This window comes from Epinephelus lanceolatus, chromosome 10 (assembly GCF_041903045.1).
Source record: "Epinephelus lanceolatus isolate andai-2023 chromosome 10, ASM4190304v1, whole genome shotgun sequence".
NCBI lineage: Eukaryota > Metazoa > Chordata > Actinopteri > Perciformes > Serranidae > Epinephelus > Epinephelus lanceolatus.
Window position 1 is genome coordinate 8,710,649 of NC_135743.1, and position 27,125 is coordinate 8,737,773.

The 27,125-nt window shown below is 41.0% G+C and overlaps 2 protein-coding genes across 3 annotated transcripts; both read right to left on the minus strand.

The window, feature by feature from the left end:
* Window positions 1-2,695: 2,695 nt before the first annotated feature.
* On the minus strand, window positions 2,696-9,166 carry LOC117266069 (RLA class II histocompatibility antigen, DP alpha-1 chain-like). The gene is made up of 4 exons (XM_078171202.1): window positions 9,112-9,166; window positions 8,459-8,722; window positions 4,214-4,498; window positions 2,696-2,826 (listed from the first exon to the last, which is right to left on the minus strand). Exons 1-4 carry the CDS (start codon window positions 9,164-9,166, stop codon window positions 2,696-2,698), a joined length of 735 nt encoding a protein of 244 aa, XP_078027328.1.
* Window positions 9,167-11,790: 2,624 nt separating this feature from the next.
* On the minus strand, window positions 11,791-25,500 carry brd2b (bromodomain containing 2b). Of its 2 annotated transcripts, XM_033641379.2 has the most exons (12): window positions 25,368-25,500; window positions 21,383-21,671; window positions 21,029-21,166; window positions 19,455-19,599; window positions 19,018-19,178; window positions 18,293-18,790; window positions 17,970-18,098; window positions 17,600-17,845; window positions 16,884-17,137; window positions 16,403-16,719; window positions 13,620-13,754; window positions 11,791-13,456 (listed from the first exon to the last, which is right to left on the minus strand). In XM_033641379.2, exons 1-12 carry the CDS (start codon window positions 25,397-25,399, stop codon window positions 13,326-13,328), a joined length of 2,475 nt encoding a protein of 824 aa, XP_033497270.1. In that variant the 5' UTR covers window positions 25,400-25,500; the 3' UTR covers window positions 11,791-13,325. The 2 variants fall into 2 exon arrangements, with proteins under 2 accessions (XP_033497270.1, XP_078027528.1); XM_078171402.1 differs by lacking the exons at window positions 21,383-21,671; window positions 25,368-25,500 and having other exon boundaries at window positions 21,017-21,133.
* Between the last annotated feature and the right edge of the window lie 1,625 nt (window positions 25,501-27,125).

Consider the following 27,125-nt stretch of genomic DNA (forward strand, 5'->3'; position numbering starts at 1 on the left):
GTAAAGCCTCTTTGTTTTCTTATATGGGATTAGAAAAATAAATATATTCTACTGTAAAAATGATGGGTTTGACTATCTGTGTCATGTCAAGTCTTCTACATATATTTTTCTCAAATTTAGAATAGCAAATGGAGCCTAAATTACAGATTCTTCTATTTATTTAAAGGTCCAGTGTGCAGGATTTCGGGGATTTAGGATTTAGTGGCATCTAGTGGTGAGGACTGCAGATTGCAACCACCTGAAACTTCACCCAGTTAGAATTCCTTCAGTGTTCATTGTTAGGAGATTTTTACAGAGAGCTGAATTATCCACAGAGGTCTCTTCCTCTTCAAAACAAATGGACCAGGTGATTAAAACCGGTAAATACATTGAATAAAGCAGTTTCATGTTAAAAATCAGTGTTTCTCCTACGCTATTTGGCATGTTGCAGACAGGCCGCTTCCCCAACACCTGCTAACATGCGTGCACCTTTTTTCTCTGAGAACTTATTGTGTGTTCACCTTTTTTCTGCTCAAGACATTCCAACACATTCTCACTCCGACCTCGTCACATATTGACGTTTGGTCATGGAGTTTCCACGTCCACATACGACGTGCAAGGTACCCTGGGTGCACTGATTGTTGATGTTCTGGGATGCCGTGTCAAGTTCTGCCTGTTTCATGCATTGTCTTCTTTTCAAAATACACTTCTGCTTTCACAGGAAATTTAATGTTTACATACAATCTCTTTCAAAATAAACGCACTACGTTGGTACAACACCGCAACAACGCATGTGGTTAGGTTTAGGAAAAAAAGAACAGGGTTTGGATTTAGAATCGGGGCACAAACACCACTCTCCAGGGGTGAAAGTCGGTGTTTGTTGGACCCGTCCACCACCACTCCCGCCCACCCCACAGTCGGACTTTCGCCACCTTAACTTTTGTCCTTGTCCTGCTGCGTGTCCCACCGGGTGCCATTAAACTACAACAGCAACCGGCCGGGTATCATGCTGACATTAAAGAACGCCTTTTTCGTTGGTTTCTGACGCCGCAAGCGCAGGATTTCGACGACGTCGGAGTGAGACCGGGCTCGACATTCAGGAGGTTTTTACCAGGAGCTGAATTATTTGCAGAGGTCTCTTCCTCTAAAAAACAAACAGACCCGGTGATTTAAACAAGTAAAAACACTGAATAAAGCAGTTTCACGTTAAAAAAATGTTTTTCCGATACTGCTTGTCACGTAGGGGCTGCTAACTAACAGTGGCCGACACGACAATGCCAAAATGCGAAATGCGAATGGCCCAATCTAGTGTTTGGTTGGTCCTTTCTGGGCTACTGGAGAAACCTGCTCCCTATGTAGGAACAGCTCACTCTGAGGGAACGAAAACACAACAATTCTTATTTTCAGGTGATTAACAAAAGAAATCATGCTCACTGTATTCCAATCCTGCCAATATATCTGCCTAAATCCTACACAATGAACCTCTAAGACAATATTTTAACATTCTGGGAAATTCAAGACTTGATACCACTCTCATATCTGACCATGAACTATAAGGCTATGTCATACAACATCTATTGCACATCTGTCCCTCCTGGAAGAGGGATCTCGCCTCAGTTGTTCTTCCTGAGGTTTCTACCAGTTTTTCCCTGGTAAAGGCTTTTTTTTTGGAGGGGGGGTCCTTATCCACTCTGAGGGTCCAAGGACAGAGGAATGTCGTATGCTTGCGGGGAGTTACACACTGAAATAGTTCTCTCTAATTTGTGAGCTTTAGAAGTGCTCAGCCCATTCATCAGAAGATCATGTTGGCATTGTACGGTTTTGCAAACCACATATATGTTACATTGGCACGTTTCATACACATCATACCAACAATTCTAATGTGACATAGTTTATGAGCTGACTGTCATCAGGAGGTGGAGGGAATAGTGGATGGCATGATGCCTAGGTGTGACACCTGCCAAGCTGCATACCACTGTTTCTTAACGAGTCACTGCTGCTTCCAGCGGCTTTTTAGCCACCAAACATGGGTGGTTTTTAGCAACCTTTTGCTGTTTTTCCACCAGTGATAGTTCAATGGAAAGTGATTGTTTTTTTGCCCACACATCAACAGCATCTCCAGCCGGGATTGTGCAATCAAGACTGTGTTTTAGGTCCAAACATGATCTTTTCCTTACCATTACCAGGTGTTTTTTATGCCTAAACCTAACCACAAATTAACCACAGCGTTGTTGAATTGTAAAGAGACATATTTGCTACATAATTAGGTATGTAACGTATCCATTAACATATTTTCAGGGTATTGGGCTGAGGTGCTGGTAGGTGGATTTTCTGTTGGATAAGAGCCAGGATAGCTGTTTGTCCCTGCTTCCAGCCTTTGTGCTAAGATAAGCTAACTATCTCCTGATTAAAGCCTATATTTACAGTACAGACATGAGAGTGGTATTAATGCTTTCACCTAAATCTCTGACAGAGAGCAAAACAAAAAAAGGGTATTTGTCAAAATGTCAAACTATCCCTTTAACTGATGTGGTTCAAGCTCAGGTTTACATTCAGTGTTTCAGATGGACAAAAAAAACAGACAAAGATAAGATAATACAGTGGGGACAAAAAGAAATCTCAGTCCACCTCACACCCAGAGGAGAAACACAAAGGAAAAAAGATCAAGGCTATCACACATCTGACATCGAAATTCAGGTGTTTGTCTTGATGCGTGCTACGCCTGGCAGGACTTGTTGGCTTTCACGATGAACCAGAGTCCTGTGACAACTCCAATCAGCCCCAGGATCACACCAGCAATACACACTGCCGTCTCGACAACCTGCTGGTCTGTCTGGACTGCAACCTCTGTGGAAAAACACACAGATAGATAGATAAGAGCCTTGGAGTTTTACTGAAAGGAGTTTATGAAAGCTGATTTCTGTTGTTACTAAAGCTGCTTGTAGCCAACATTTGTAGCCAATAATACCCTGCCAAATATCCCTTGCTGATACTTAATATTTAACAAAAGCCCTAAATGACCATCTATCACCTGAATCTCTGAAACCTTATTTTCTACTACAGATGCACAATTTATAATAATTTGTCATAAGTGGGTAATAATTGCTAAAGGTGTATTTAAAAGTCACATTTATTTTTCACTTTTTGGCCGTAACAGCTACTTCTGATGTGCTCAGATGTGAGCAGCAATCCAGTGTTCAATGGATAAAGTAAAACATGAACTATCTGCACATGTTTAAGAGAGGGAGATGGATAAATAGAAAGAAAATTTAATGGCAATCCACCCAATGGCTGTTAATATTTCAGCCTAGACCTGTAGCGGCTGAGCAACCGGCACACTGACACTGCCATCCCTGGAGACATGGCACAAGTGTGGCTACAGATGTGAACACATTTTTTTATTAATTGTCACATTTGCTACATGTGAGTTAGAGGTGTAAATACAGGAAGTGCAGGCAGTGTGAACACACAGGGGCCCCTGGGGTGGAGGGGCCTGTAGAAAGAGCAGGCAACAACAATATGTTGAGTTGGCCCTTGTGAATGATTCAGACTGCCACCTCAGAGGTCAAAAAATAACTTGCATTAAATTAGGAATGGTGCCATTTGCTATGTGTGACCTCGACAACAACATCTCTTTCATGGTAGTCTATAGCAATCTATAACAACATTTTATGCATAATCTACATTAACTATTTAAAAAACTACAAATAAACTGTAAAAACGATTCAATTAAATCAATAATTTCTATTTTCTTTGATATTTCTTGTCATATACAGATTACAGTGATGATTGCTGAGTGATGTGCATGTTGATGTTGTCCAGTCTTAAGTCTCTATTTGAGCATGTGATGAGACGATATGATACAGGGTGCTGCAGGAATGATGTTTATTTGTAGGCCAGCGTGGAAGTTAGCATTGCCGTGGTTCCCTCGACAAAAAGCTACTAGGATTTTTCCATTGGATTTTGGATTATCGCAGAAAAAAGTTCAGTGGCAAACACGACACTTTACGACACTTAATTTTGTTAAGCAAGATTATCTTCACAAATGAACACCACTTTTATGATTTTAAAGGCACAGACCATAGCAGTATTGGCTGTAATTGGCTCCATCTTAGGCATTTTTCACAAGTGCAACATCTTCACCTCTTTGCTCTTCTCTTTCACATCAAAAACAACAAAAAAACCTCTCTGTGACTTTTAACCCCGCTGATTCGTCACATCATGACTGACCTACCCCAGAATGTTGTGAGAGGCTCCTGCAGGCTGATGTGGTCCACGCTGCAGGAGTAGATGTCGCTCTCCTGCGGAGTGAAGTACAGGTAGGACGAGATTTGGAAGCTGAAGTCGCTGTTGGAGTAGTACTGAGTCTGACTGACCTCGCTCTCGTCCACCGGCTGCCCGTTCCTGGTCCAGGTTATGGCAACTGTAGGTGGATGGAAGTTGTTCACGTGGCAGATGAGTGTGTTGGGGACCTGGAGCTCCATCTCGTGTTTGGGGTAGATCATGGAGGTGGGAATGGCTGCAGATGGATGGATGGTGTTTGACAGAGAAAGACAAATGAATTCTCTTCACTGGAACTAAAGGACATTGCCCAAAACATGAAAAACAGCCTCAGACAAAAGTATGTGAACACTACTTTTAAAACAAACACGTTACTAGTGGCTTGTACACCATTCTTTTTTTTAAAGCCTTCCCAAAGCCATTACTAATATCAAAGAGTCGCCCTAAAGGGGAAAAAGGGTGAGCCGGTAAGATGGTCAATTTGTTAGCAAACCGCTGCTTATTTACACATCCAGCAATGAGAAGTCATGTTTTTGGCCACCTGCTGAGTGTGACTCTAATACTCACTCTGTTTTAGCTCTGTTTTTGGTCTCTACCAACTCCTGAGGGAAATATCTGACTCTTTAGCTGCTAAATGCTCCACTGTGTTCACCTCCTGGTCACTAACTGTGTCTGTCTGCTGTAGAGCTGTACCCAAATATTCGGATATTCGAATATTCGTTTCTGTGGGTAGGTATTCGTTATGAAAATTTGGTATTCGATATTCGTTTTTTTATTTATTTATTTATTTATTTTTTACATTTTTTTGGTGCTAAATGTAGTCTTTTTGTTGTTGGTAAATGTAGGTTATCAATAAAAATCAAAACTTTTAAATTGCATTGTTAAAAATGTGAAAATATAGTATCCTACCACCTGAGCTTGTGCGCATGGCACGCTTGAATGCATCCGTCTGAGGCTGTGGATCAATGCCAAGTTTTACAACTTTATCACTATTCCCTCTAACTTGTAGCTGTTTTTTCGTTATGTTTTGAATTTAATATGAATTATGGAACCGTTTTTGTCAACGTTTGTTTCCCCCGTTTTGTACAATAAATTATTGTTTAAAGTTTCAACAAGTTTCTTTTGGAGTGTGTGACACACGTGTGTTTTGAAAACGGCCGCGGACTGTCACCTGCTCAACGCATCAGTACCTTCAGATGCTATGACAGTAATAGATTATAGATTAATAGATTATAATAATAATGTCAAAACATCATTTACAGACCGATTTAACAGACGATCACTGCTGCCCGACCCACATGTCCATTTGCGGGTCCCGTGGGTTACGGGTCGACCCGTGCATCACTACTCAGCTCAGTCTATAAGGCTGTACACAACAGTAAGGCTATAGACATTATATTCTTCAGGCCGGCAGAACCAGCAGCGCATCGGCTCTACAGTGCACGGCACTGCTGATTAACCATTTTATTGCAGCACAGAGTGTCTGCCAGCAACCAATTACTTGCAGAGGCTTCCTACAACTTGTTTCAACGGTTCCGATTTAATCAGAAGACAAATTAAACAGGATGACTACCCAATGTGAAAATCAAAACAAAGCACAGAATAATGTACGGAAATCAACGCTATGAGAGCGATGAGAGTGAACCAACGAGAAAAGTTGTGGGTGTGAGCGCCAACATTGTTGTCAAAATGACATTTGATACATTATCATTACATTTAGAATTGATTTTAAGCTCCTCCTCCTTGTGGGCTGGGGCGGAGCTACATTGCTAACTGCCTTGTTGACTATTTGCCTTCAAGAACGCTGCGATCATCTGCTGCCAGTTTATTGGAAGTTCCCAGAAACAGCCAGAAGAAGATCGGGAATGCAGCGTTTGTCAATTACGCCCCAAAGCTATAGAACACACTACCTGTAGATATCAGGTAGGCTAGCTCACTGAATATTTTTAAAAGAAAGTTAAAAACTTACCTGTTCACTTTGGACTTTAACTAGCTCTGACTTTCCTGATACAGGTCTGAAACTCTTTCTTTTTAGCTTCATGCTGCTGCAACTCTTTAATGTTGTATCTTACTTACTGATTTTATGACTTTTTATGCATTATTTCATTTTATGATTTCTTTATGATTTTAAGATTCATGGTTTTGAATCAGTTAGTCCTTGTTTTAATCTGTTTTTAAATGTCCTTTTACACTGTATTGCCTTGTTTGTCTGTTTTATGTTCATAATGTCTATTTTCATGTGAAGGCCTCACTCATCTTAATAATGGATCAACAGCCAAGCTGCCTGAAAAAAATGTTGGCAGTGTACATTTCTGCAAACCATGCATACGTTATATTTGTATGTTTCATACGTATCATATCAACGTTTCTAAAGTGACATAGTATATGAGCTGACTGTCATTGGGAGGTAGAGGGGATGGTGGATGGTGTGTCACCAAGGCGAGATGCCTGCCAAGCTGCAGACCACTGTTTGAGACCAACAAACAACAAAATGGGTTGTTTCTTAGCAAATCTTCACCAATTCCAGCTGCTTTTTAGCCACCAAACGTGGGTGTTTTTTAGCGACTCATCACTATTCTTCCATCGAGAAGAGTGCCACAAAAAGCTGTTTTTTTACAGAGATACTTAGCAGTGATTGTGCCACTAAAACAGTTTTTTTAAAGCTCAAACATGATATTTTTCTCACCATAACTATGTGTTTTTTGTGCCTAAACCTAACCATGTCAACCACAGTATGTATCCACTACAAAATAATGCGCAAATGTAACATGCCAAAGTATTTTTCTGGTAACAGGGTTGTGGGTCAAGTGCCAAATTATGGGCTGTGGTTTTAATCATCCCAAAATGAAAGCGTTTTTGGTATGTCTGTGACATGGCAAACAAAGTTTAAGATGAACTGAAATGTAAAATATGAAGTGATACAACCACTTGCATTTCCGTAATAGTTTCTGTGTCATTAATTCCCAAACAAGAGGCAGACTGTTGTAGATACACACACCAGCAGTGCTGTAGTCCTTGAGAATGATCTTAGTCTCAAGAACGATGTCAAAACCACTGTTTGAAGGTCTCCGTCCAGTCTTCAGACATATTTTTACTCGGTCTTATCTCGGTCTTTGACAAAGGGGACTTCAAATTGTATCTCAAGAACCATCAAGACCACAACCGTGGGGAGCTCACTAAATCACCTGTGCAAAAAATGAACGTTGAATAAAGATGGTTCAGTTGATTTCAGCTCCTTAGTGTTTTTGTGTCATGCAGTGTGGGACTTGAACTGGACTGGTCTTGGTCTCGACTTGGTCTCAACCCCTCAAAGTCTTGGTCTTGTCTCGGCCTCGATCCACTCTGGTCTTGGTCATGACTTTGTCTCGGTCTTGGTGGTCTTGACTACAAGCCTGCATGCCAGTATCATGCAACACATGCTAATTAAAGTAAACTCCCCGGAGCGGAGCTACAAAACAAACAGTGACAGACGCTTTAACCTGCACTGACAATACAAGCATGATTATACACCCAGAGAGGTTAATTGCACCTCACAGAGATTTTCTCTGCTGGTACCTGTTCTTCTCTTAAGAATACACACCAGAGCACTCATCTCATTAACTTGTGTTTAACAACACAGCTTACTGTTGCTCCCATTACAGTAGTTTCACTGACTTTTGTTCTTAAGATTAGGCTGTAATCTAGTTTTTAGAGAGATGAAACTCAGCAGAGCGACTCTTTATTGGCTGTTTATTGATGTTTGCTGTGTTCTTGGCATTAAACTGCTTTTATTTGCAGGCGGTGGAGAGCAACTCAATACATTTACTACAGTACTGGACTCAGTGCTTGTATCCTCCTTATTTTCTGTACTCTATTTTAGGTTACCGTCTACTTCTATTCCACTACAGTTCAAAGGGAGTTCTTGTGCTTTTTAATCCACAATATTTACTTGACAGCTGTAGTTATAAGTCAGCTTGCTTGCTTATACAATCAAACACATTGACAAAGATTAAACTAGGGGTTCTTAACCTATTTGGGCTCGAGGCCTCTCTCAGAAAAGCAGAGTTGGGGCTCTGAGATACATTTCAGATTTCTTCACTTGTAAGCACTTGTAAGCAAGAGACATTTACTTTAATTTGATCTTGTTTTTTTACTCCTGCAATTTGATATTTTTATTTTATTCCTGTATATTTCTTTTTCTGTATCAGTAAAAACTTACCAAGGGCCTCTGGAGGATAATTTTCTCCCTTTATGGCTCGTGGGATGTTGTACTTGCAGGTGCCCAGGGACACGTACGTGTCTCTGGCCATTTCAAAATCAATCATCAAGTGCTTTGCAAACTCTGGCAGACGCTGCACCGCCCGATAGGTCACAGGGTCGACGTAGAGGAGCTGATCGCCATCGAATTCAATATCGTACTGGCCATCATCCTTCACGTCCCTCTGACAGAAAGTCAAAAAGCGAAGCAAGTGTTTTCCTGCAGCTGTTTGGAAAGATTAAAAACACATTACATAATAAAACAGCATGCTTTGCACGTGCAGCCAAGTTGGTTCTGTTAGCAAATCTGGTGTCTGTGCTATGGAGAGTTAACACAGGACACCATCCAAGCTGCTAATAAAATTTTTAGCAGATTTTGGCTCCGTCAGCCACACTGGCAGGTAACCAACCCTGATGATCACCATTATAAAAATGCAGCTGGCCTGCAAAATAGAGTAGTTAAATGGAAGAATAGTGACATTCTTCAATGCAGAGACAAAAAGTTTTTTTCCGACTGATTACAAAAAGCAGTAATAAATCTTAATATTCCTCATATTTAGAAACAGAAACTCTTAATGCCTCCTGACAACTATGAAAAAAACAAAAAACTTTTACCTTTACTGCACTGAAGAAGACACATAACCAGCAGCAGTAGGAACAGATACGACATCTTGCATTTCAGGCTCTCCAAACACCAAACTGAGCAGGTCTCACCACCTGCTGCTCGTCCCTCCCAAACCTGACAGTCTCATACAGTACAGGCCAAAAGTTTGGACACACCTTCTCATTCAATGCGTTTTCTTTATTTTCATGACTATTTACATTGTAGATTCTCACTGAAGGCATCAAAACTATGAATAAACACATGTGGAGTTATGTACTTAACAAAAAAAGGTGAAATAACTGAAAACATGTTTTATATTCTAGTTTCTTCAAAATAGCCACCCTTTGCTCTGATTACTGCTTTGCACACTCTTGGCATTCTCTCCATGAGCTTCAAGAGGTAGTCACCTGAAATGGTTTCCACTTCACAGGTGTGCCTTATCAGGGTTAATTAGTGGAATTTCTTGCTTTATCAATGGGGTTGGGACCATCAGTTGTGTTGTGCAGAAGTCAGGTTAATACACAGCCGACAGCCCTATTGGACAACTGTTAAAATTCATATTATGGCAAGAACCAATCAGCTAACTAAAGAAAAACGAGTGGCCATCATTACTTTAAGAAATGAAGGTCAGTCAGTCCGGAAAATTGCAAAAACTTTAAATGTGTCCCCAAGTGGAGTCGCAAAAACCATCAAGCGCTACAACGAAACTGGCACACATGAGGACCGACCCAGGAAAGGAAGACCAAGAGTCACCTCTGCTTCTGAGGATAAGTTCATCCGAGTCACCAGCCTCAGAAATCGCAAGTTAACAGCAGCTCAGATCAGAGACCAGATGAATGCCACACAGAGTTCTAGCAGCAGACCCATCTCTAGAACAACTGTTAAGAGGAGACTGCGCCAATCAGGCCTTCATGGTCAAATAGCTGCTAGGAAACCACTGCTAAGGAGAGGCAACAAGCAGAAGAGATTTGTTTGGGCCAAGAAACACAAGGAATGGACATTAGACCAGTGGAAATCTGTGCTTTGGTCTGATGAGTCCAAATTTGAGATCTTTGGTTCCAACCGCCGTGTCTTTGTGAGACGCAGAAAAGGTGAACGGATGGATTCCACATGCCTGGTTCCCACTGTGAAGCATGGAGGAGGAGGTGTGATGGTGTGGGGGTGTTTTGCTGGTGACACTGTTGGGGATTTATTCAAAATTGAAGGCACACTGAACCAGCATGGCTACCACAGCATCCTGCAGCGACATGCCATCCCATCCGGTTTGCGTTTAGTTGGACGATCATTTATTTTTCAACAGGACAATGACCCCAAACACACCTCCAGGCTGTGTAAGGGCTATTTGACCAAGAAGGAGAGTGATGGAGTGCTGCGGCAGATGACCTAGCCTCCACAGTCACTGGACCTGAACCCAATCGAGATGGTTTGGGGTGAGCTGGACCGCAGAGTGAAGGCAAAGGGGCCAACAAGTGCTAAACACCTCTGGGAACTCCTTCAAGACTGTTGGAAAACCATTTCAGGTGACTACCTCTTGAAGCTCATGGAGAGAATGCCAAGAGTGTGCAAAGCAGTAATCAGAGCAAAGGGTGGCTATTTTGAAGAAACTAGAATATAAAACATGTTTTCAGTTATGTCACCTTTTTTTGTTAAGTACATAACTCCACATGTGTTCATTCATAGTTTTGATGCCTTCAGTGAGAATCTACAATGTAAATAGTCATGAAAATAAAGAAAACGCGTTGAATGAGAAGGTGTGTCCAAACTTTTGGCCTGTACTGTACCTAGATGACTTCCTGACAACACAAACCAATCAATGCTTGTGACTCAGTGACAACAATGTTTCCACCTTGTAACACTAAAGGAGCATGTAAAATCAGACTTTTACACAAGTACCTGCTGCCATCTAGTGGACCAAAAAAAAAAAAAAAAAAAAAATCATAATCACAATATGATGAAAACAAGTTGGACACATATTTTAAAACGAGAAGTTTACAGTGATTATCCTGCATTTTTAAAGCTGTGAAATGCCCTGTTCAGTTTGTCATATCATACTTTAGTGTAATTTAATATTTGTTTGTACATCAGTTGAGTAGCTAAAAGAACAAAAATCATAAAAATGAGGGGGTAGTTTGTGCTCCTGACCTCAGATTTAAAGCAAATCAATTGTTTAGTTTGTAAAATTTCAGAAAATAGTGGAGCAAAAGAACTTCCAAACACTGTCGCACTTCCTACTGAAATATTTATTGTAATGCTTCAGGCTTTCCTACCTTAACTGGGTATATATTTACACACATACATACAGGTACATATACCTGATGAATGTCGGAAAGGCAGAAACATTATTACAATAAATATTTCAGCAGTGAGCGAAACAGTCTGCAGAGGTTTTTTTCCCATGATTGCACCTTTTCCGACGCTCCCGTCACATTCAGGTGCACAGAGATTTTTTTCCATTATCATCCAATGCCTCAATTTCTTGTCTGACCAACAGTTAAAACAAACACTATATAAAAAATGAAATTAGATACAGAAAAAAACAGACATGCAAAAACAAAAAGGTAAACAATTCATTGATTATCAAAACTGTGTCAACTTGCAGGTCAACTGAGTTCAGCGCTACATCCAAAGCTTTAAAACACAACCTTGAGATACCGACCCCAGACAGGCACACAATACTCAAACTCTTTCTACAGAAGAGAATATTTTAATAAACACACTTGTCAAATGAAAGTTATGCTTCTGAGAGGCGACAACCTGCTTGACCGGAGGCAGCGATGCTCATGAGAACGCTCTTCAGGAAACAACTAAGACAGTCAACTGGAATGAGAATTAACAGCGTGTAAAAAAAGAAATAAGGAAACAAGAAAACAGAAAAGAAAGACTGAACAGCAGAAATACAATAGTCTGTGCAACAGCAAATACAGTTTAAGTATATACAAGCATATATTCTTTCACTGAACATTCAACAACAGCTTCAACTATGCATGGAGATATGAGGACTTTCTTTGTTCATGGGAAACTTGTAGAGTTATCCAGTCAACGCTATTTGTTCCAGTAAGTGCCGAGCGGCTGAAAGACTTCTTAAAGAAACCTTCACTGAGTTTCTAAGTGCTACAGATGTCTCTAAGAAACAGTAATGCAATACTTCACATGTTTAGGAGATTAATGTCGAAATCAGAGACCTGCACTCTGCTGTGAGAACATTCAGCAGCCTGTGTTCAGCTCTGTGACACAGATGCACACTTCAGTTACATTTTGATGTAATGAAGAGAAATATCAAGGACAAGTTGAACAGGAAAGAGCTGTACTTTCATTAGTGTCATGTTTATGAGACTGGACTATCTTAAAGTGGCTGGTGGGCTTTTAGGAGAATAGTGCAGCTGTTAAAATCAATACAAACTGAGTGAGTATGTTACGTATATTGCGTAACTTTGTAATTACAGTATGTTAAGACATTTCTATACTGTACTTTGAATCCACTTTGTTTTCGAAAAACTACTGCAAGAGCAATGTGTGTAAACCTCAAAGAGGAATGATCCAGAACTCAAACTGGAGCCGACTTAAGCTTCTGACCTGAAAACAGCAGACACCAGAGGTTTAACCTGTGAGCATGACAAGGAATCTTAGAGCTCCTCAACAATATCGTATTTATCCAAATATTCTAACCGTTCTGAACAATCTAGGGGTCGATCTAAAAATTAAGTGTGGCAGAAAGCCAGATGTTAGAAAAGCAAGGCTTGTGACCTAAAAGGTTGCTGGTTCAAATTCCAGTCATGTCTGAGGAAATGGGGGTGAGGAAAACAAATAAATAAACACTCTTCCATTCCTTCATCACCGCGGACATAGCTTGAGGCCAGCCGAAGCAGATTTGGAGCAAGGCCCATTTTTTTTTTCTACATCCTTTCTTATTACTCCGCTTCCCTCTTTGGGGGATCACCATAAAATTCTTCTTTATAAAAGAAACATAAATTTGTACAAGTATTTACAAAGGGGGAGGAGGGTGAAACCAAGGCATTTAGTGTTTGGGTTCTACGATTATCCACAGAGACGTTGTTTCGCATCCCTCAGTCCCACATTCAGAACATTTTACGAGTCCGCTTGGAGTGTTTTTTCACCATGGTATCTAATATCTCAGCCCACTACTGTTTCAGGGTGTGTTGTGTCCTGGGCCAGCCCAAGTCCCTGAGTTATTAGTGTTTTCTCTCTTAGCCAGTGCTGAAGGATCTCAACCAGAGTCTGAATCACTGGTGTCCGAGGACGAGGAGGAGGAGGAGGAGGAAGAGGAGTCGGAGCTGGAGCTGCTGCCGCTGAGGCGTGAGGGCTGGGTGTGAGTCTCTACAGCACTGGGCTTCTCCACTGAGGATAGAGCAATGAACAGGAGTCAATAAAAATAGAAACAAAAGGTAGAACTATTAAAGTACCCTGTAAAACAAACAATAATCAAGAAACAGTTTCACATCAAAGGCACGTGTGTGTGTGAGAACACGTGCACATACAGGACAGGGATTTGTGGGCTCACCTTTAGGTTTCGTAGGTTTCTTGACAGAATTAAGTTGCCCACTGACATCTTGCAGCCTCCTCTCCAGCTCCCTCCTCTTCTCCAGAGTCAGCTCCTCTTTAGACTTGCCAACACTGCCTTTCTTTCCTGCTGCACCTGAAAGGATCGACAAAGTGGTTACAGACCCCGGGGCACACAAAATAATGCAGTGACTTGTGAATTAAGCTTCATTTCCACCAAGCAGTCTGAATCAGTTCAGCGCAGTTCGTTACACATTAGAACAGTTGCTTTTGCATTTACATTGTTAATCGTTGTGGATGGTACATTCCATTCTGTCCTGTTTTTGTTACCTGTCTGCTGACATACCTCGCATACTGAAGGAATACTAAAACAGGGTACCTACAGGTAACAGACAGTTAAATTGAATGCTTTTTAAGATCCATTCAAAGACACATTTTAACCGATTTTTGGACAAATCATGTTTTACTAAACATTGCAGGCAAGTAGTATATATGTGGTCTTATGCATAGGTAGGGGTTATGTAGGAATATACAGTTTGCCAACAGGTAAGTGCACGTATGAAGTGAAATGACGGTATTATAGTTTTATTTTAAGATTTTTACATAGAAAGGCTTCACTCATTTTCACAAAATTAGATGTAAATTATGTTTGTCATAGTTAAGACCTTACAAATTCACATTTAAGACTATTTAATGACTTTAAGGTCTTGTTGTAACATTAAATTGAAGACATTTTAAGGACCTGTTAAAGGTCTGAGCTTGAAATACTGCAATCTGTTGATCGCTCAATATAGAATCGACACTCTTGCTTGACAAAGATTCAATGCAAAAACCACAAACCCACTATTTTTAAACATCCTATCGATTGCGACAAAGACTCTAAACATTGGACGATCAACAGGATGCAGACATTATTCTGCATCATCGGTGAAGAAGAAACACAGTGAGAGCTGCGTGGAGCAGTGATGTAGTACTGTCTGCAGTGAAAGCGCTAACAGATCAGTGGTGTAGGTACATGTCCATACAGATTACATACGGTTCTAAGGGTACTGGAAAGAAAATGTTTTTTGGATATGTGGCTTCAGTGTTAATGGGTGAGCTGCAGTTGTAAGAGTGTGTTAGGGGGCAGAGGGGTCTTGGAACATCAGAGGTTTCTCCCAAGAATTCTGGAGGTAGTGTAACATAAAAACGTGAAACCAAAAGAGCTTTACTCTCATTCTGCAGTTTCTTTCTGAGTGGCAGACTTGGCTCTTCCTTAAGCTGTTGCAAAAATTTGGCCCTTCAAATCTGTCAGCACATTACAGCTGGTTGGTACCAGGTTTTAATAAACCTTGCAGTTTAGTGTAAGTGTAGCAAGTACAGTCTTTAATTTGGGGAATTTAGCTTCATGATGCAACCCAACATTACTCAAACTATTGACATGTCATTGATTATGCTTCATGCATCAAGCAGTGTGTTGTCAAATGGTAAACACTAGCTTAGCAAATCTATAAACTCTCCACATCACTGTATTGACCTTAAGGAGTTTGTCCAGCAGTGTTTACTCTGGAGGAAAACTAGCCCTTCAGCCACTGAGACACACGGAGGGGAGAATGAATAAAAGATGTGCTTATAGCACCAAAGTCCAGTGCATTAACTGGCTGAGAAAACAACGGTGCATGCCTGTCAACTTGGTGTAACTCTACGGTTACAGTTTTAGATCTTTAGTAAATTCTCTTAGGGGAAAATCTGTTCTGTTTGCATGTAACTTAAAGGCAACCAGACCTGCAGCTACACAATGACATCGTAGATTTGCCTTGTCTGTTCTTATTTACTTGGCTTCCTGTCTGTGTCTGTCAGATTGTGTCTCTGTTCATATTACTGTCTTAATTCAACATCTGGCCAAAGGACAGCTGTTGAAAATACAGCTGGCATGATATTGGATTTTCATGACACAATTATCATGGCAAAGATAAAAGTATGATAAAAGTATTATCACAATATCCATTGAAAATTTGATAAAAAGAAAATAATAATAATGCTATTAGGTAAATTCATCTTTAACTTTATTGGGCATTTTGTCTTTTTTTGCCAAATGGAAATACAAGTGTATGGGCACTCAGTAGCTCAGTGGTTAGAGTTGGCATCCCACGCATCAAGGCAGCGTCCTTGCTGCAGCAGCCATGGGTTTGATTTCAGCCCGTGGTCCTTACTTGTATGTAATCCCCTCTCTCTCTCCCCCTGGACAGGTGCTAGTAGTTGGGGGTTCAGTACCTTGCTCAAGAGCAGTTTGGCAGTGCCCATGAGGCAAACTGGCACCTCTCCAGCTAACTATCATGGTTATCATCAATACTGGCCTTTTAGTCATCAGTGGCATTTTATTTACAGTGGTGCTGATCAATGTGCATTTTGCGATTAAATATAAACAGAAAGAAATAAATACATCTAATGCCTAATGGTTGGCAGGTCTGGGCTCTGTGTTAACCAACAAGCAGCTGAAACACACCACAAACCATAATAGTGGTGCGTCAATCATTCACTGGCTAACTGATATGCAAAAAAGGCATTTTGATTTGCATTGTTGCTTGAGGGTGGGGACACTGAACCTTTGTGTTGTGTTGCAAAGATGTAGCAAAGTATTCACAGTTAAATTCATTTTAGTTGCAAATGTCTGCACCACAGTTCAGTGCTGCCCCCAAAACTGGCCTAAAAGAGACAGCTGCATCACGTGCTTGGTACTGATTAACTGTTCTCATAAAAGATCAGGGCGAAGCTGGTATTTGCTTGGCGAAACGTTTTACTTACCTTGTTCACCGTATGGCTTACGAGGCTTCTTCCTCAGACAGGTCATGACGTAGCGCTCCAGCTCCTTCAGTGTCGATGGCTTGAGTGTTTCAAAGTCGATCTCAATCTCCTCAGGGTTGGTGTCCCTCAGTGAAGGCTCCCTGGACTGAATGATGTGGACCACGCGACCCAGCTTCTCCCCCGGCAGCTTGTTGATGTCCAGGCTCAGCTGGCGCTTCTCGTCGTATGACATGGGCACAATCTCCTCCTCTTCCTCAGAGTCGTAGTGCGGCAGCATGGAAGTGGGTGGTGGGGGGTAGAAGGGCTTCTTTGCGGCCCTGCAGAATCAAAAGGAAGTGATACAGTTACAGATCAGCTGCTTCATATTGTTAATATTCTATTTTCCTATATATTGAGAAGCTTTAAAAACCCCACACTGCTGTGAAGATGAAATTCAGTTTGATGGTGATTTGGTGTGGTGGGTATTAGTTTTAGTACTAACTTGCTGTTCTTGTTACTCTTCTTTCCCTGTCCCTTCTTGGGCTGGGAGCCACCTGCTTTGGCAGACTTTGTTTTCAGGATCTTGCCGGGCATTTTCCATTCCTCAGAGCCAGCTCTGCTTCTGACAGCTCGACTTCGCTTCTCCAGCTTCTTCTTTTTCTTCTTCTCCTTTTTGTCCTTCTTCTCTTTCTTCTTCTTGGGCTTGATGATGGGGCCTTGGGAGAGGGCAGCCAGCTGCTCGTGCATGGCTCGGAGCTGTTCGGAAAATTTTAAATTTAAAAAATGATCAAAGGGAAAACTGCTTCATTGTCACACCATGAAATGTGTCACAAAGGTACAGTGTGTAGGATTTAGGGAGATGGACTGACAGAAATTGAATACAATATTCATTACTATGTTTTCATTAGTGTATAATCACCTGAAACTAAGAATCATAGTGTTTTCGCTTCGTTAGAATGAGCTGTTTATATCTACATACAGAGCAGGTCCTCTTACACTGTGTCGGCCATGTTGTTTCTACAGTAGCCCAGCATGGACAAGCCAAATACTGGCTCTAGAAAGGGCCATTCCTGTTCTGCGTTGGATAACGCGGCTCGGCACATAGGTGAAGTTTCAGTTGGTTGCAGTCTGCAGCTTCACCACCAGATGCCACTGCTTCCTACACACTAGACCTTAAATAAAGAGTCCTGGATGAATAACCAGGACAGGAGGACTTACTTGTGTGCACACCTGGTCCTGTAACTCAGCCAGGCGATGCGCTCGCTCTTCCTCGCTGTCTGAGTTGGGGCTGCTCTCACTCTCTTCACTCTCACTGCTGGGCTCACTCTCGGAGGTAGAGGAAGACGAGGACGAGGAGGAGGAAGAAGAGGAGGATGAGGATGTTGGATGGCCACTAATTGACATGGCTGTGTGGTCCATATGTGGTTCGTCGGGCATCTTGGCAAAGCGGAACTCAAACACATCCTGGGGCATAAAAAAAGAAAAGCCAAATCAAACTAACGTTCACAGAACAGATTTTCATCACAGTCTGCTGCACTTTAAATTTAATCTGATCATTTGAAAAGTAGAATTTGACAGCGGGGCTCACCTGCAGCTTCCGTGCCATGGCCACAACATCATGGTCAGGTGGGTTGTACTTGTAGCAGTTGGAGAACATGAGTCTGACATCGCTAGCAAACTGTTGAGCGTCCCTGTACTCACGACAGTCCATCTTCCTCTGATGAAAAGTTAGGAAACGACAATTTTAGAACTTCAATCTGACTTTTTTGGAAAACTTTACCAATTTTAAATCAGTGTTTTTTATTTATTTATTAATAACTGACTTTCAAATTTATAGTATATTGCAGATTTTGGTCATCACATTGATTGTCTATGACTGTTTTTACAAGCGTAAAGCATACGAGAAGTCACCTTGATGGTGCTGAGGTCCATGGGACACTTGATGATGTCATGATAGTCATGAAGTGCCAGTGCAGCTGCGTCCACAGGTGTGTAGAAAGGCCAGGCGTACGCAGCATGTTTCTTTGACAACATTTCCTTCAGCAGCCCACTGCAGTACCTCAGCTGAGGGCTTAGTTTGCCCTTCCTCGAGGGCTGAATCTGGACAGAATCAGGCAAGTCCTTCTTGGGGGGTTTAATGGGGCGTCCGCTGCCCACTCTGCGTCCGCTGCCTGCCATCATTGGCTGCAGCAAGACGGGACCTCCAGGGCTCCTCACCAGGCCCATCCCAGGTGGGGTGTCTAAGCTCATGCCCCCCATGGAGGAGATGGTGTGCATTGAGGTGTCGTGGACCTGGCCCCCGTGGCCTCCTTTGCCCAGGCCCACCATGTGTGTTGCTCCCGACATGCCCACAGTCAAGCCCATGGTGGAGGGGGTGGTGGTGTCTGCCTTACGTTTTACACCCTTTTTCTAGGAATAAAGACAATATTATCACAATACTGTGACACAGAGTTTCTTAAAAGGCATCATGCACCCAAACCCAGACATTTGTGGATGTGTAGAAAACATTTATGGGATATGCTAAACCCTAACATTATTTGTTATAGGTGCAGTAACAGGCAACCACTATAAAATGTCTACAAGCCTGCAGGCATAATGCTTATTATCATTATCAGCATTGTGTGTTTTGTATGTACCTTGGTTGTGGGCTGTGTAGGAGGCAGGCCCATGATGTTGGCTGGAGGCAGGCTTTTGGTCAGCACAGTCTGGGGAGAGTTGGCCAGCATGGACTCCCCAGTGTCAGAGGAGGACGGGGAGTAGGCTGACTGGGACACTGCTGGCACCTGCTGAGCCCTCGCTGATGAAAGATAAATCCTGAGCCTTAGTAACACAACTCACAGGTGACAAAAGTTATGTCTAAATAGTTTTGAGGAAGCCTTTTATTACTGGAGATGTGCATGGCTTTTCTATGTGCTAGTTTTACATGATACACTTTTGCAACAAGAAGATATTTTGTACAACCACTGAGCTGTATGTGAAACTGAACGTCATAACATAACAGTTTCTCGTGATTCTAGCAGCGATCTAGAACGACAGAAATATCAGCAACAACAATTCTTTGTCACTAACTCACAGCTGGATTTGCGACCTCTCCCCCTGCTGTTCTTGTTTCGAGGAGCTGGAGGAGGCAGCTCAACTTCTTCCTGCGGCATCTGGGCCACCTTTTGGAGGAAGATCTTCTCTAAGGACTGCGCCATCAGCACAACGTCGTCTGTCGGCTAGCCAAGAAAAAGATTTAGAAACACACTAAAATAAAAGCCATGACACTAAAAAAACTTTAAGACAGAATTTAATTTCAATGTTTTTATTCATGATTAATTCATGTGCTGACAAATTAAACATCAATCTATTAAATAACAGACATTTACTTGAAACAACATGCTCACAGCTTGTTCTGTGCTTTGTCGTTGTTTGTCATATTTTATGAATGAAATGAATAACAAAAGTAAAACAGTGATAAATGGATGAAACTGATGTTACAAATGATCTTTGCTGTGTTTTTTTGGATTACCACTTAGACAACCTTTGCCAAGACATTTGATTTAGACACAATGTGAAAACCTAATGGAAGACGTAGTTGTTGAACGCTAAGAAAAAAAAGGTCTCCACTAAAATCTTCAGAGACAGCACCATGTTTGCTCAAGAGTTGGATCCTGTAGTCATTTGTTTCCTTGTCAACTTGACATTTTCATTTTCCCTCTTGCCTGACATGTTACGCTGTTGCCTATGTACAGGTTATGCAGGTAAGCACATGTTCTGTTATTACAAAGGACAACATCTGAGATAGCATCAAAGACAAGTTTCTGTTAGCAGAGTGCTGGATGACCTTTTTCTCATGGGAAATATAGAGAAGATACAAAGTTGCCTTCTCACAAAATGTTAAGAAAACCTGGTGCTGTGGCTGAGCCTGGATCATCAATAAAAACTACAGATAAGATGAACCTGTATTGTTCCCCAGGAGGGAAATTTGGTGGTTTTCAGGTCAGTTTAAACAACAAATTAAGGTACCGGCAGAAGCTCAAACCTCCAAATCATATTTTCAAGCGAAGAATAGCAGTTTCTTGTGCTGCTATTGCTGCACTGACCTGTACATAACCCTGTATTAAGGGCCGTCCACGCCAAGAACAACACTTAAGACAATTAACATAAATACATTGTTTTAAAAATTGCTCTAACTCAAGTGGATGGTGGCGTCCACACCCCAACTACAATGACAACAACAGTGGCAAACTATATCGTTGGGATCATTTTCAGAGCGATTCAATGAATAATAGAAACACTGACATCCAATCTACATCCAATCTCCAATCTAATCTATCCAAATCTACAGGGCACCATGTTCCACATGGCAGATGACACTGCGGAGAGGCTCACAGGGTGCAATCAGGCTCACCCTCCAAATCAGTGGTTCGTATTTTGTTATTATTAAGCTGCCGACACAGCCGAAGCATGCACTGCATGTTTGGTGCCACTTTTTACAGAACCGTTCATCAGTATGGATGCTCACATCATTATCACTCTTGGTGTGGACCTGATATTAACTGTAAGCATCAAAGTGGTGCCATCTTAACAAATAAAGAGTAATAAAGAAATTAAAATTGACAAAAACACGATGGATAAAGATCTGATTTTTACCTTTTAACCTACCTTGTTGTAGATGTAGCAGTTTGTAAACATGGTGTTGAAGTCCTGTATGCACTCACTCGCACTGCGGTAGAAGTTGTTCTCCAGGCGCTTTTTGATGGTTCCCATGTCCATGGGTTGTTTGATAATTTTATGGTAATCCTTAAAAAGACAGAGAAGTGAAACACGTGGGGATTTTATGAAAATTTAAAACTTGTGGAGCATGTTGAGCATTACAGATTAAAAACATTTAACAGCACCCAGTGGGGGATTTTTACTTTCACATCTGAGTCGAGGCACCACAATGAGTTGCAGAAACATAAATAAAACTCAACACGGTGAAAACAGAAAGTAAAAGTCTCTCTGCCTTTAACTCACTGGTAGGTTAAGCCTGTAGGCATCCACAGGCTCATGGAAGGGCCAGGCAAAGTGATGCCTCCACAGTAGCTTCATTAGAGTCCTCTGGAGAAACTGGAGCTGGTTGGTCATGCGGCCTGGTCGGCTGGGATCCTTCACCGGGGGCTGTGGTGGGACGGGAGGACCCTGGGGCATTGTGTGTGGCAGAGACGGGCTCTCAAAGTCCTCATACAGCAATGAAGGCTTGCGAATGCGTTTGCCCGAACTACTGTGTTGGTCCATCCCGCCACTGGACAACCCGACCAGAGAGCTGGAGGGGAGGAGAGGAGAGAGGTTGGGAAAAATATTACAAGACTTATTTGTTTTTTTTTTGTATGACTAAGAAGAACTGCAGGACCAAAAATGCTTCCTCACAATAAAAGAGGTGAGAATTTAAGTACAAATAACATTTTATTTTTTACACCATTTTATCAGACTAACAAAAAAAAGTGAACACATTTTTGTGTGGGAATACAAACACACACAAGGTCTACAGAGAGATAGAGACAAATGCCTGCTAGTAAAAAAATCACACTCTTACATTGTGCTGTATGACCTTTGGCCCCCTTATTGATGCACCCATCGATTCATCAATCTGCTCCTGTTCCCATGAATACATGCACTCAATGAACATCTGTCAATGTCAAAAAGTGCAGCCTATACGTGCTTCATTGACATAGTCCAGTGAAACTATGGCTGTGTCCTTCCAGTCAGTGAACTGTCATCTAGGAAACTGGGATTCTATCAATAGGCTGCTACTTTTAGCACAGTCATGGGAACCACCATCGCCTCACCAGCTAAAAAACAAACATTCACTTATAACAAGGCTGGGTGATAAGAGCCCATTATCTGTATAATATATTACCACATTTGGCACCACATAAATACAGGAAACTTTTTTTTTTTAGGTTTGGCTGATAAATATATTATGAATCATGTGGGGGGAAAAAAGAGAAATCAGATTTAGCCTTAATCCCATTCCTGAAATTTATTGTCTCACACTGTCATGATATGTGGGGAAAAAAGCATTAACAAGTGAGCTTGAATCTTTGTCACTGCTTGACTCACCGTTCTCAATGAAATGGTTTTATTTTTTATTCCAGTGAATTTTCGCAGCCACTTTTCTTAAAAAAAATAAAAAATAAATAACCCCGGCAATGTAATTTCCACTTTCTTATTTTTGTAAAATGCAAGGATGCATACGGACACAAGGCCACTGCGCAACTACAACAAAATGGTAACACTGCACAGCAAAGGGCCATGCATGTCTGACATTTCTGTACTTTTAAGTTGAATATTTATAGGAAATAAATGACACACATAAACATAAACAAACAAAACTCTGACACTCATGAATAAATGCTTAAAGTAATTAATAACTAATGCATAAATACTTAAAAGCTGTGTTAAAACACAGCCTTAAAACCATGGACACATTGGTTTCAAATCTCAACTCTGCTATTTTCTTTCTATAAATTTTGTGAGCGGGTGTTTCCCCCCATGGACAAAGGAACAAATGTCAGGGATATTCCTGTCGATGCCCTTGGCTGAGGGCTATCATCTCAAAATTGGAGTTGGTCCCTAAACACTACATTTCTCCTACACTTCCTAGTAAGAATGGGTTAAAATGCAAATTTTTAAACAGGAATTAATAGAGTTAAGTAGAAAAGAAAAGAAAGACTTTCCAGATCTAAGAACAGCTCACAGGCATCTTGGCTGGGTTTCAACACAACTCCATGGACCATGTCCAATTTATAGACCTGAAAGGTTTCTCAATGCATTAAGTCATGTAAGGCCACCATGCCACAGTAAACCAACCCCATCATCCCCTTTTCACTTCACTCTGAGCAGAGCACATGAACCAGATTTAGAAGAAGTTAAACCTCACCCCAGAGTTCAGGACACACACATGCCCCACTGACACACAAACCGTGGCAAAGCCTGTGAGCTGATTTTCTACATCAATCAGAATCCCAGCGGCACAAAGAACGGCTGAACTGTTAGCATTTAGAGAAACATGAGCCATTGTGTACTGAACACATTCCAATATAAACTTCCAGTCAAGCATATCTGAGTACCACTTATTTAGGTCCAATTTTTCAAGTAATATAAATGCAAATTAACTGAAATAATAGTGACTTCAGTTGGATGTTTTGTTATATTTTACTGGAAATGCCCTTGATCTTGATTATGATAATTATGCACCTGTCGCTCAAATTGCACTATAGAATACAGGTACAACCTCTGAGGTCTCTGCCCGGAAGAGTGCAGACCTAAGAACAGCTAAGCTACTGCACAGAGAGGGGATTTTTTTTTTATATACTTTATTTTTGAGCCACCACGCTCAAAGATGTGTCTTACTCAAACAGGAAATGTTAATATGTGACATAAGAATGGTTACAATTAAGTTAAAGAAAGTTCCAGCAGTGCTCTAGCCTCCCACACGTCTTCACATGGTGCTGCTTCAACCGGATGTCAATGATGTGTCTTAAACAGGATCGAATTAAGTATGTTAATGCAACATTTGACTGTGTTTAAAAAAGGAATAATGGCTAACTTCCTTTGTAAACATTTGCTGTAATACACTGATAATCGTTCATATTCAGATTCAGATTCAGAATACTTTATTAATCCCCAGGGGGAAATTGTTTTTGTTCCAATGCTCCGTGCAAAGTAGAAATAGAAATACAGCATGAATGGAAACAAGAGATAAAGATGAAGATATAAATAAAATACTAAAATAGACAATGAAATAAATAAAAAAATATATTAAAGTAGACATTAAAATAAAATAAAATATTAAAGTAGACAATAAAATAAAATAAATAATAAAATAGTAAAGTAGACAATCTGAAATATATACAATATACAATGAAATGGTTGTAAGAGATAAGCAAACAGTGCAGTGTCTACTAAAGAGTTATGGGAATGTAGATTATGTCCAATGAAAGCAGAAACTTTGGTCAAATTTACTACTTCATGCCATAAACGTAACTGTGATAGTTGGGATCTAAAAGAATCCTATAAGGTTTCTTTCTTCTATGATCTTCTGTTATATTATAAACTACAAATCATTTGCACATCTGCAGCTTTGCTTTTTTAACATCTGCTCCTACTGGAAGACATTAGTGCTCACACACAATCTTTATCATTTAACAAAGACAGAAAAGTCAGACTCTTGGATTTACAACCCAACAGCTGGTTATCGCGTGGTTCGGACGCCCCGCCCTCACTGTTTGTAAACACTGCCTCACAATGACAGCAACGAATTACGGACAGCGATTATCTGTCAAACAAAGGCAGAAACACAGACTCTCTATTCACCGGTGCTGCGCTAGAAAAGGTCAAACTGTCAACCTGTCTGTCAGCTCCAGTCATTTTGCCACCACATACAGACGTTTGCTCACCGGTGCAGGAGCTGCGATGCTGGAGGCTAAGCTAACAGCTAGCGCCACCGGACTGCAACAATGCCTGACAAATCGGTTCACTGAGGGGCTGCTACATTTTTATTAGCACATACTGTGTGTAATAAGCATACATGGCACGCTTTTATAATGCCAGTTGAATTACATGATAGTAACAAGAACGGCGAGGTTAGCGTGAGCAGGGTGCCTGAGCGATGAATGACCCGACAGACAGAAAGCCGGTGGGGAACCAGCCGGCGGGGCTGCAGCTGTCATTAGCCCTCCTTGTGCCAGCTCAACACCGCAGCTAAAAGACATAGCTTAACGTTACGACTCTACAAATTTAGCTGCAAATTTGGTAGACGTTAAATAAATCATGCTGTGAAAGCTAGCTAACGCTGAATCAGTTCACTGACAAGCTAGCGTTGTTGCCAATGGGCTAACGGTAACTACGGTAACGTTGCTAACGTTAAATTATGACATTAAATGTTAGTCCGCCTTCATTTGCACTGCGAGGTTAATTAAATCAGTTAATGCAGCCATTAATTTACCGCTGGCTTTACCTGTCGTGATGCGGGTTGACGGCTGCTTCCATCGGGCTGAAGGCGGAGTGTTATTACGGTCCTATTTTTTTCCACCTCCGTTGACGCTGCACTTCCACCGAAACACCACTAAACAACTCCGCAGTGAAATGGCGCCTTGTCGCTTCCGCTTGACTGTATATAAACCCACCACGTGGCAGTGTCGCGTGTTTCCTGTCACGTTCGGGGTGATACTGCGCTCTCATTGGCTGCGAGCACACGTCTGTCAAACGGAGCACCCGCCCAACGCCTCCCTGGACGGGACATCTTGTTCTCTCTGTTATGTTTGAACACAATGGCAGCACGCAGCGATGAATTGTCCTCAGATTTTAGATTTTAACTTCAAATTATTAAATATTACGGCTTTACTTTTACAGAGGAACGTCCCTCTGTTCACAGGGGAAGGTGTTATTATGTGTTATGTGCAGTATCTGGCTGCTGGTGCTGGTCTTCTCTGCCTTACAGCCTAAACCCAGTCGGATTGTATTGGTGGTAACTGTTTTTATGAACCTTATGAAAAGACTGACAATTAATTTGGCATGATACATATCTTTAGGTAGTAAGTGGCCTGAACATGCGTTTATGTGATGTGCTGATGGACACATTTGATCTCTTTTAAATGATATCTGCCTCTGAAACTGTGAGCTCATGCATCTCATGCACACTTTGCACAAACTACCAATATAACCCCCATAGCCTTTCAGTATTAAAAGTTCACAACCAAAATAGCTCCCACTGGAATCATTAATTTTCTTAAAGTTGGTGATCAATGCCTGGGTTGGCTATCAATAAAGACTCTGTGACAAAGAATAAAGTGTAGTCTAGCCTCATGCAAGATTATAGTTTACTAAAACTGAACAAAACATTTTTAAATATGTTGCTATATGCTGAGTATTGGGATAAAATATACTGCAATTTATTACCTTTTTTCAACACTAAATCATGTCCTCAAAGAAAACTTTGTCACCATCTGTTTTACCTAATAAGATAAATAAAATAATAAGATTATTCTTATTAATAAACCTCTAATAAACCCCTCCTCTAAACTGAGGAGGGGTAGGAATAAATAAGTGAATGCTTCCTACTACTCCTTTTTTGTTAGATTTGTGCTGTTTATGAGAATCTATTCATTGAGTTTGTTGTATAGGTGTATCGTTCATTTCATTGTTGTTTTGCTTTGTTTTTATTTTTGTTGTTTTACATGTTCGAAATTAAAAAATCAATCAATCAATCATCTTATATCTTGCTCCTGATGAATACACTTCATAGTCGGCTATGATTTAAAAAACCTTAAATTCATTCTCAAAATAACACAAACTAAAGTGAAGCTAAACATTCAACCCAGTCTGGAAACTAACTGAAACTAAACTGAACTCAAAACAAATATTAAAAACAAAATAAAAAATAAAAAACTATAACTCTGGCCTGGTGCGGGACTCCACTGAATAATTACTGCACTTTCATAAAGCTGTAGAACTCATGTTTTAAAAAGAATGCATGGCCAAAACTGAAGCAGTGATATCCCTGGGATATCCTGTATTTTAATCCCCATGGATCAAGCTCCAAAAATGTTGGAGCCTACAATTCCCGTAAAGCAACTCAATGAGACCTTACAGTAAATCAAACCCCGACCTTTCAGTTTATAACTCAGGATTTCTACTAATAATTTTGAGTTTCAAACACCAAACCGAGATTACCCAATGTTCTCAAACTTTGAAAAACTCCCCCCAGAGCCACAGA

Excerpts from the sequence above, each read along its gene's own strand:
- LOC117266069 (XM_078171202.1), bottom strand. The coding sequence starts at position 9,166 with ATGTCGTATCTGTTCCTACTGCTGCTGGTTATGTGTCTTCTTCAGTGC. Across the intron at positions 8,723-9,111 it reads TCTTCTTCAGTGCAGTAAAG|CTGCAGGAAAACACTTGCTT; the intron begins GTAAAAGTTTTT and ends CTTTCCAAACAG. Across the intron at positions 2,827-4,213 it reads GCCTCTCACAACATTCTGGG|AGGTTGCAGTCCAGACAGAC; the intron begins GTAGGTCAGTCA and ends GTTTTTCCACAG.
- brd2b (XM_033641379.2), bottom strand. The coding sequence starts at position 25,399 with ATGGAAGCAGCCGTCAACCCGCATCACGACAG. Across the intron at positions 18,099-18,292 it reads TGGACCTCAGCACCATCAAG|AGGAAGATGGACTGTCGTGA; the intron begins GTGACTTCTCGT and ends ACTTTTCATCAG. Across the intron at positions 13,755-16,402 it reads TAAGCCATACGGTGAACAAG|GTGCAGCAGGAAAGAAAGGC; the intron begins GTAAGTAAAACG and ends CGATCCTTTCAG.